This window comes from Diadema antillarum, unplaced genomic scaffold, assembly GCF_040938485.1.
Source record: "Diadema antillarum isolate AM-2024a unplaced genomic scaffold, OU_Dant_1.0 scf00000037, whole genome shotgun sequence".
Classification (NCBI taxonomy): Eukaryota; Metazoa; Echinodermata; class Echinoidea; order Diadematoida; family Diadematidae; genus Diadema; species Diadema antillarum.
The window spans coordinates 1816984-1828069 of NW_027270926.1; the positions used below are offsets into that span (position 1 = coordinate 1816984).

The window sequence follows — 11086 nt, forward strand, 5'->3', positions numbered from 1 at the left end:
GGCAAGAAGCAGTGGCGGATCAAGGCGGGACCCACTTACTTACATATTAATGCAAAGAAAAATGGGAGGTACTGTACCCTTTGTTTGTTTGTTTGTTTGTTTTTTATTGTTCCATATTCCACATTTCAACAAATACATAAAACATAAACATCACAATACAAAAGCCTGGATGAATTGTCAAGTACAGCTTATAAGACAATAAAACATGTGAAATATGAGGAATCTACATAGAAGCATTGCTTGTTGCAGATGTAAAATAATAGTAATGGCATACGTCTGTAGGGTAAAAATGTCAAGAATTCAAGAAGAGATAAGTTAAAACAAAAAATATTTAGTGAATGTAACAAGACAAACTGAAAAATAAATGAATATAACTCATCCAAAAAAAAAAAGCAGGCATATTTTCAGTTTTGTGTAATCGGCTTGTAATATAAGTGCTGATTATGACGTTAATGTCTGTCGCGACCATGCTCGTACGTCACAATGCGCACGCAGCATTTTGGAGCAGAGCTACTGCGTCACAATGCACGTAGCAATTTGGAAGCCAGTTCTGCGGCGTCACAATGAATGCGCGTAGCATTTCGGAAGCCAGTGTCATTGCGTCACAATGCGCGTGGCAATTTCGAAGCCAATTTCTGTTTTGTTTACATCGTGCTCTTACGTAACAATGAGCGCAGCATTATGGAAGTCAGTGCTATTGCGTCACAATGCGCGTTGCATTTTGGAAGCCAACATTCTGCGCTTGTGTTGGTGTTATGCGCATATCATTTTTACTTTATACGCACATTCCTCTTTAGTTACAGCAAAGATCCTTGGTTACAACGTTTGGTTACAACACACAAGGCGCCTGTCATTCCGGTAATGTATTTTGTTTGCATAATCTAAGTTGGGTTAATGTCTAAAACATCTCATATAAGAAGGGCTTTTTGAAAGTATTTTTTGGTGGTTTTTTTTTCTGAATTGTGTATAAAGAATCATGAATCAATCTCAGCCGACAGCTCCACCACCATACCACAGCCCTGCTCCGCCTCCTGTATACCATGCGGGGCAAGTGGCGATGATATCAACGCCCCAAACGCCTCAAGTGGCTCCTCCGCTTATACAAGAACGAGAAACATGCTGTACTGGCATCGAGGATCACTATCCATCTAAAGCCGGTAAGAAAATCTTTTTAAATTATTCTACCTTTTTTTTCGTTTCTTTTTTTTTTCTTCTTTTTACATTCTTAGTTTTCTATTCCTTCGTGATCTCATTCAGAAAAGCTTCATTCAGACACGTATATTGTAAGATTGACATTTGGATGCTGCAGCCGCCTGGAAGGATAATATCGAAAGTAGAATCTTGCATGAATCTATTAAAAAAAAACCAACAACTATGTACGAATTCTCTGTGTATGATATATCGCTTCTAGGATGGTCGTCATCTACATTAATCTATTATCATTATTGTTATTGTCATTGTCATTATTACTATTATTATTATTCTTATTCTTATTATTATTATTATTATTATTATTATTATTATTATTATTATTATTATTATTATTACTATCATTGTCATCAGAAGTATAGTAGTAGTAGAGCCAGTAGTAGATTAAGAAGTAGTAGTAGTAGCAGCAGTAAAAGATCTATGCTTGTGCTATGTTGGGAACACTGGTATGACGTATTGTGCATTATTATGCATCATTATATTATTTTTTTTCTGCATAATCACAAAAGAACCATTCTCAAGTAGACATAGTTATTGGTTTTTTATAGAAAGTATCATCTTGAGGAATTCAGATATCATATACAGTTTCCTTGATATATAGGCATATAGAGCATGCAGAATTATGAACATGTTTGTCTAGGAACAAGGTGATATCAAGCGTATAGTGACATTCATAAATAAATTAGCATACGACGGCTCTGACAAAACAGACGTAATGTAAGTCGTCACGTGAATGATACGTCTCTATCAACTCTCATTAGCTAGTCATGTTACCAATCTGTCAGTTTTGAATATCTTTTTACAATAACTTTCTGCGTGATATGTGTAGTGAGGTGCCCGCATCTCGTCAGAGGCCCTAATACTGCTAATAGACAGGGCAGAGCCAGACAAAAACTGCCTTTTTTTCCAGTCAAGGTTTTCTCACTTGATTCTGGTACTTTAGACCATACTAAACAAAATAAGTTTCTGCGCCATCTTGAAATCTGTCCCAAATCCAAGATGGCCGCCAAAAATCCAAAATGGCCGCCAGAGGACCTAAAAAGTGCCTTCTGTGGTTAAGATTTGTCTGGGGATGGGTTTTTTTTTTACTCTATTTGATGATAAATGGTAAGAGGAATAAGATTCAGTGAATTAAAATGAAAATCAGTTTCTTTTTTATTGCGAAAATCCAACATGGCCGCCAGACGCAGCTCCCGAAATTAATAAAAGTCATAATAACCGGAGGGCCAAACCCTAAAAACTTGCTTACTTAACAAGTGAGTTCCACTCTCTCTACAAACTAAGTAGACCATGCCTATTTTCAATTTTTTATTGTAACAAACATTCCACTGGTCTACCTCAAACAATTTGTTGCGAAAGCCTCCAAATCCAAAATGGCGTCCAAGATGGCCGCCATATCTACTGAATTTGCTATTTGAAAGATAAAATTTGACAGAAATATCAGATTTCAACAAATGTGATGTCATATGAAAGAGAATAAAATTTCCTACAAGTTGATACCATTTTTGGGGGAGATTGTGATAACTGAATTGTGATATAAAGGAAAAACACTCATTTTTTTGATATTTTTCTGAAAAAAGGAAAATCATGAAAATGCTTGATTCAGCATAAATCAGAAAAAGACTGAAGGATTATCTCGAAACGTTTTTAAGAATTTTGCTTAACATATAATTAATATTTGGAGAAAATTAGGGGTCAGTACCATTTGCGGTTCAGGAGTTATAATGTCTCAAACTTGAAAACTCACTATGTAAAAATTTCCACTTTAGCTGTGACAAGACCTTGTTGGTCGTAAAGAGAGTCTGCACGCGCCAAGACTACTACACGCACCACTGGCACTGACGCTTGCAGCAGAGCCAGTGGTGCGTGTAGTAGTCTTGGTGCGCGCAGACTTTTTTGACAAACAAGAGTTTGTGCCTGCAAACTAACTTTTCATACCAAGTGGTAGCTCAGGTGACGCTGATCGTTATTATTTCAAAGTAGATTGTTCTGATATGTTTTTATGCCTCCGCCAACGAAGTGGCCGGAGGCATTATGTTTTCGGGTCGTCCGTCCGTCTCGTTTTGTTTTTGTCGATATCTCAAGAACCGTGTGGTGGTTTTACATCAAACTTGGTATGAGGGTATATCCTGGGGGATAATACTAGTACTTTGTTTGGATTTTAGGGTCATGGGGTCAAAGGTCAAAGGTCATAGGTTATTTTGTGGAAAAAAAAGGTTGAAATTTCATGTTTTTCTCCATATCTCGCAAATGGCTAAGGGTATCTTCATGGAACTATATGCTTGTACCGATGGGCAGTGATTATCTAGGAAAGTTGGGGGTCATGGGTCAAAGGTCAGGTGGGGAGGTCAAAGGTCAAGGTCAACTCCTCAAAATATCACTACTTATATTTATGCAATGCCTGAACCACGCCGGATATTTTGCTCATACCAATTGTTTTTTCCTTCAAAACAGAATTCTGAAAATTTCAGACCTATTTTATCACAATCTCGGAATTTTCATGTATAAACTAACAACTAATGAATTACCATCTGTTTTTATCCACATGTTCAAAAGAAATCGCTCTATCCACTGTTATCCCACTCACCAGAGTGACGCCTATCACCTTCCCCGTACTCGCACTATTTTTGCAAAGAAAACAATTATATTTACTGGACCCAGATATTGGAATGATCTCCCTCTAGATATCACTTCTTCCTTATCTTTATTCACCTTCAAACGCAAATTAAAACAGTTATTACTTAGTGGATACACACTACCGAGCTTTTAGCAACCTTTTTATGCTCCCAGTCTTTTGTCCTTGTCCGCAGCACCAAGTTATTCAAGTTATTTCATGGTACCGATACATCTTTTAATAATATAGCATTTTTGTTATTCAAACACTGCGAGATTTGTATGCAGTCTGGTTTGTGCGATATCTATGTGGTTCATTAGTTTATTACTCATCGATTTTTTTTGTACTAGTGTAATTTTAGTTGGTCAAGACAAATATATCCGTTCTCCGTGTAAAATTATATGCCTATGAACTCGGGAACCTACAATTTTACAAGCTTTAAAGCTTTTATGTAGGCCCCATCATATTTCTTATACTTAGTAGTGACATTTTCACACGATATGACCATGTACATTTGTGTCAAGTATATTTTCTTTTTCTTTTTCTTCTACAATCAAAAGACATGATTGTATATATTTTGTATTCTTGTTTTGTTGTCAATAATTTTGTAATCTCATCATTGAGAAAATGGAAATATGAAATAAATTTGAACTGAACTGAACTGAAGGTTTGTTTTTTTAACTTGATGTATGCATGCATTACCAAATATATATTCTGTGGGAAGTTTTTGCCAAAAGGTCAAAAGTCAAAAGGTCAAAGGTCAAGTGAAAGTGCTTAATTGCACTTTTTCCTCCATGTCTCGAAAGTAACTCAAGGTATCATCATGAAACTTACATATTTATGCATGTTCTACCTGACAGTGATTCTCTTTGGAATTGTGAGGTCAAAGGTCAAAGGCCAGGTTTAGATAAAGGTATTTTACCATTTTGATACTGAAATTATACTTTTTCTCAATACCTTGAAAATTACTCAATGCATAAACTTATAAAAGGGTCAAAAGTCAAGTAAAAATCATCAGTTCCCCAAATACCCGCACTCTGACGTTTTAATCATTCATCCAATTGAACCTAGTTCCAGGAAAGTGAACATTCAGCACATTTGTGGCAAACCTGTCATTTTAATATTTTGCCAATTGTGTGAAACTGTCATCACACATTGTCAAGACATTGTACTATGACCTACTAGGAGAACCATGCATTATGGCGGAGGCATACCAGTCGCCGTAGCGACATTTCTAGTTTTTTATACTAAACTGTCAACAGTTATCAATGTTATGGTTTCTTGAAAAGAGATGGTGATATCTCCGTTTGTTTTAGGCTTCATTATATATATATAGGTTTTTTTTTTTACATGGTAGAATATTTTGTGATACAACTAACCTGCACATATAAATCGAATGTGATATCTCTTCCAACGGTAAATGATACCTTTAGTGTGTTGCGTCAGAGTCAAATGTTGATTAATAATTTGATATATTTTTAGAATTTCTTGTATTGCTGTCTATCATATATATTGTCCTTGTTTAAACCATATTGAGGGTTTATTTATTTATTTATTTATTTTTTTTGGGGGGGGGGGGGAGGGTGGAGCTCATTTTAGTGTTTGGGTAAGGCCCGATCTTTGATTTAAAAAAGAAATGCTTCTGTATCAAAGATATGCTTTTGTATTTGTATATTACTCTGCTGTTGTAGAAACGTGAATGATGATGGCATATGTTTAATAATATCTGATCCGTACATGTCGTTGAAAGCCCTTCTGATCCGAGCACCCCCCCCCCCCCGAAAAATCCGACATGGCGGCAATTTCTCAAAGTTGCTTTTAAATGTGTTGTGCAAAAAATACTTTTCAGTATGTTGTTCAAATAACACTGTCCAAAATGATTATTCATGCTGTATATTCACATTTCTGAGGGGCCCACATTCTACAAGACTTGCCTTTTTAATGGGTCCCTCCATTTTTCGAATTATCCACAATGTTTACTTACTTCAAATCACTTGAGTTTTAGGATAATCTGTAATGATTGTAAGGTGCTACAATTATTGTATTCTTTTCATCCTTTAGTTTTGAGCACCTGATTTTCTGTTACCAAAAAAGAAGAAGTGATGTTTATATGTTCTTGTCGAAAATGAAATAAAAAATTGAATTGAATTGAATTGAATTGAATTTACAAATAAGCATGCTGAAAGTGTATTCACTGTGAATAGATTTTTCTTACATCGTTATAGGCTGATTTCATGTGGGTCATAGTGTCAAAATTGAATTGAACTAATGCCATTGGTAGATGCTTTCACATTTTAGATATCAGGATCACTCGAGAGTGGAAATGTTCATTTTCATTCCTTTTAGAGTGATCTCAGGGATCACTCAAAGAGTGACGAGTGATCCCTAAGGTCACTCTAAAATGAGTGAAAATGAAAATTTTCACTCAAAATTCACTCCAATTTTACTCTAAATTTACTGATTTCCGTTATTAACTCCTTCAAAAATGAAACTTCCACTCGATTTTTTTTTCTTTTTCGGAGTAGAATATCACTGGTTTTAAAAATATCTCCATAAAAACCAATGATGGTTTGAAATAGCACTACAATGTTCAAAATATATAAAAACTATAAATAGATAGCACAACAGACAAAATTGCACCAAAATTAAAATAGGCCTAATACATTTAATTTGGAGCAATAAACTATGTCAGCTTTGATGGCCTGCAATCTTGAAGTTTTTGAGTGATTGATCCAAATTTTGTTTTAAACTTTCTATAGCATGGTTGTTTCAAGCTTCTACCTCTATTTGAAAGACATTTTTGCTTCATCTCATCTGCGCCAGAACAATCTACTTTGAAATGATAGCGATCGGCGTCACTTGAGCTACCACTTGGTATGAAAAGTTAGTTTGCAGGCACAAACTCTTGTTTGTCAAAAAAGTCTGCGCGCACCAAGACTACTACACGCACCACTGGCGCTGCTACAAGCGTCAGTGCCAGTGGTGCGTGTAGTAGTCTTGGCGCGTGCAGACTCTCTTTACGACCAACAAGGTCTTGTCACAGCTAAAGTGGAAATTTTTACATAGTGAGTTTTCAAGTTTGAGACATTATAACTCCTGAACCGCATATGGTACTGACCCCTAATTTTCTCCAAATATTAATTATATGTTAAGCAAAATTCTTAAAAACGTTTCAAGATAATCCTTCATTCTTTTTCTGATTTATGCTGAATCAAGCATTTTCATGATTTTCCTTGTTTTCAGAAAAATATCAAAAAATGAGTATTTTTCCTTAAAATCTCAATCCAGTTATCACAATCTCCCACAAAAATGGTATCAACTTGTAGGAAATTGTATTATCTTTCATATGACATCACATTTGTTGAAATCTGATATTTCTATCAAATTCTATCTTTCAAATAGCAAATTCAGTAGATATGGCGGCCATCTTGGACGCCATTTTGGATTTGGAGGCTTTTGCAACAAATTTTTTGAGGTAGACCAGTGGTATTTTGTTTGTTACAATAGAAATTTGAAAATAAGCATGGTCTACTTAGTTTGTAGAGAGAGTGGAACTCACTTCTTAAGTAAGCGAGTTTTTAGGGTTTGGCCCTCCGGTTATTATGACATTTATTAATTTCGGGAGCTGCGTCTGGCGGCCATGTTGGATTTTCGCAACAAAAAAGAAACTGATTCTAATTTTAATCCACTGAATCTTATTTCTCTTACCATTTATCATCAAATAGAGTAAAAAAAACCATCCCCAGACAAATCTTAACCACAGAAGGCACTTTTTAGGTCCTCTGGCGGCCATTTTGGATTTTTGGCGGCCATCTTGGATTCGGGACAGATTTCAAGATGGCGCAGAAGCTTATTTTATTTAGTATGGTCTAAAGTACCAGAATCAAGTGAGAAAACCTTGACTGGAAAAAAAGGCAGTTTTTGCCTGGCTCTGCCCTGTCTATAATACCGTCACCCTGAGTAAAATTGCTACAAGCGCACTGAACAGAAATATACGACCTGGGGGTGTTTCATAAAGCTGTTCGTAAAGTTACGAACAACTTATGAGCGACTGGTGATCAGTTGTGATGTGCTATACTTATCAGAATTTCCATAATTCAGCACAAGAACTGATTACCAGTCGCTCGTAAGTTGTTCGTAACTTTACGAACAGCTTTATGAAACACCCCCCAGGACTGTGTTCAGCACGCTTTAAACTTTGCAGGGTTACCACAACAAAGCAAACTGCGTTGAAAACCGAACAATTTTACGTGAAAATCTTAAATTTATACCAGGAATACGTGTTATAAGTATCATCACGGTCACTCGCACGCGTCTGTTACGTGCTTTGTCTATGGGAGCGCGGGGTGACGAGTTGCGGGCCCCTTACAGCGCACTATTCCGCATCGTTCGCGTTTGACGACAATAGGTGCAAATTTCCAGTATCGATCAGTGAACTTGTGGTTCTGTTGGAATCTTCAGCATTTTTCCTGTATGTGAGTGGGATTTCATAGAATTTGGTGACGAAATGTGATTCAAACATGCATAAACATTAACTACGACAAGGTGCGGGTCACTCAACTATAATTGCTGGCCAATTTTAACCTCTATACCAAATCAGTTTCTGTCTTTATTCTTTTAATCGCAATCGGGAAGAGAATATTGATTTAGAAATGATTAAATCTTTGACACTGAATTGAACCGCAATATCCATGATGTATTACATTTCTGTGGAATACACTTTGTTTGGCTTTTCGTATATATAGACTCGCTCGATTTGAGTAAACGACATCCGTCTCTTGAAGTTACAAAAAGGTAGAGGCTGGTAGGGTTTAATACGAACTGGGGAAGTTTTCATGTTGTGCACTGCAAACTTCAATTGATGATATCACTCTTCCAATGCTCTCAGTTATTGTGTCAAGATGATAATAAAATGTATATCACATACGTCTTTTCTTTCACAAACTTATGATTCCATACAATAAAATTAGCCTGTAGGCCTCCCATTGTTAACTATCAAAATCCACTCTCTCCCTATGTTATTGCTATTAATACTCAGTGCATTTATCACAGTTTGATTCTCTTCAAGTCATTTCCTCAATTTTTCGGGTTTCCTTTCCGTTTTCACGCTGTTCAGCTATACTTTCCAATAAAAATACTTCTACACATCGCCGGGTATAGTAGCTTCGTCGTAGGTCTACTTTATTTCTGATTTTGATTATGTCTGATTCTGTTATTCTGAGTCTAGTTATTATGTCAGTCTTGTTTCACAATGGTCCTGCTCCATGTCACCTGTCAGTTTTGTCTGGTGGGCTTCCGATCACATTTTCGTATTGTATTGTACAACTGATATTTTATTCGGAGGAGTCCACATATAAGTGCTGTCTTTTCAGTATAGGCCTAGTCATCCATTTTTCGTACATTACTTTTCCTGTTCTCCTTGGTGACTTATTACAATGTTTCATTATCACAACTATTACAATTTTCGCTGTTGTTGTATTATCATGTTCTCTTCCTTTCAAAACGTATTGTTTTCTTTCCTTTCTTACAAGAAAGATAATATTACATTATATATCTACATATACATGTGCGTGAGTGTGTGTGTGTGTGTGTGTGTGTGCACTGTCGTGTTATGGCATTTATTAGGCAAAACGACCATTTTTGACGTCCCATGCAATCTTTGATTTTCGCAATGGGAATTCTATAAATCCCTGAATTCATTATCGACAATAGCAACAACAACAACAACAACAACAACAACAACAACAACAACAACAACAACAACAACAACAACAACAACAATGACAACACTGATGATAATGAAAATAATCATAAAAGACAATTAAAATCACTATTTTCACTATAGGTCACGTGACGGGCACTCTTCAAATTATCATCGGTATCTTCAGCATCATCTTCGCCGTCATCCCGTATTTCGTCATCCCATACCACGTCTATCCTGGCACCGGGACCCCCATAGCAGCTGCCGTCTTCTTTTACATTCCCACGGGGATACTCGGCGTCGTATCCAGGCACCGGCAGCGATACGTGATCATAGCGTATCTCGTCATGGCCATCTTTAGCGCCTTCTACTGCTTCGTGGTGATGGGCGTGGAAAGCTGCGCGGCGATCTTCTATTCCTTTACGTACGATTGCTCCTACTATTACTGCTTTTGGCGGCGCGAGAACTTGGGTAGCGTCTTCCACGGCCTCGGCGCCTGCCTGTCCTTCGTCGAATTCGTGGTGGCGGTCGTTGCCGCGTCCTACTGTTGCCATGGCCTGGCTTGCTGCGGGTGTTGCGGGCCTGCCCGTTCGACTGCCCCTGTCTCTCATACGACTGCCGCCGCCGCTGCTCCGACCGTCTTCTATCACACCGCCGGCATGACGTCCCAGCTACCTGCAGAGGCTCACATCGTAACGCAGGGAAAACCTGTGTAGTTGGGGGGAAAAAATGACGTATTACAACGTCACCAAGTGAAACAATAACTATCATGAAACAAAATTGTTTATGCATTTGATGAAACTGGTTTGCAAAGTCATGACATGCAGGAGATATCAAAAAAGGGGAAAAGATGTAACTGACCATCCTCTTCGGTTCATGTCCAAAGCCGTTATAATCAATGGGCCGGGCTTTTTTTCTGAAGTGCGTTGTGGAAGCTCGATCCACTGGGTGCCATGGAAGAATAAATTCAATAAAGTTGCGAAGGTGATATTGATTGCTAGAAAGGAAAAACCAAGTGATGTCCATATTTTACTGCTTTCATTTTGTGGCATTGCTTGAAACCCCTCAAGAGAGAAAGCTTCATGTCAAAAACATCCAAGAACAAGAAACGATAAGGGGGAGAAGGGACAATCAATAAGTGACTCGAAATAACATCGATTAAAGTGATATCTTGAAAAGTTCTTTTTGCTTCTTTTATATTTCTTATCTCCTCTTTTATATATGATCTTATTCCTTTGTAAACTACAAACTCATTTCAAAATAGTCGAGGATTGTCATGAAAATATCTCTCACAAAGACAAACAGTGGCAGCCAGGTCTTGAGTGTTCATGATTAATCAATGCATTATCCGTTGAATTCGTGCTTTCATTTCCTTCTAATTTCCGACGTAGAAGTGAAGTTCTTCTAAAAGGGGATAGATCTATAGAAAATAAATCATTCGTTACTCTCTATATCAAGAGAACAAAAAAAATATCCATATTTTGACCCATTTGTTCGACCTTCTGTAATGTACATTTTGAACAAAAGTGGATGTACAAGAAGGTCACAAAATGGATTTGTAT

At 37.1% G+C, this 11086-nt stretch overlaps 1 protein-coding gene across 1 annotated transcript; it reads left to right on the forward strand.

The window, feature by feature from the left end:
- Positions 1-976: 976 nt before the first annotated feature.
- On the forward strand, positions 977-10240 carry LOC139709182 (uncharacterized). The gene is made up of 2 exons (XM_071621138.1): positions 977-1157; positions 9669-10240. The coding sequence occupies exons 1-2, from the start codon at positions 977-979 to the stop codon at positions 10238-10240; spliced, it is 753 nt and encodes a 250-aa protein (XP_071477239.1).
- The last annotated feature ends 846 nt before the right edge of the window (positions 10241-11086 follow it).

What these genes read in the sequence shown, in the direction of transcription:
- LOC139709182 (XM_071621138.1), top strand. Translation starts at nt 977, where the DNA reads ATGAATCAATCTCAGCCGACAGCTCCACCACCATACCACAGCCCTGCT. An exon ending in TCACTATCCATCTAAAGCCG is followed by an intron (nt 1,158 to 9,668) that starts GTAAGAAAATCT and finishes TTTTCACTATAG; the next exon opens with GTCACGTGACGGGCACTCTT.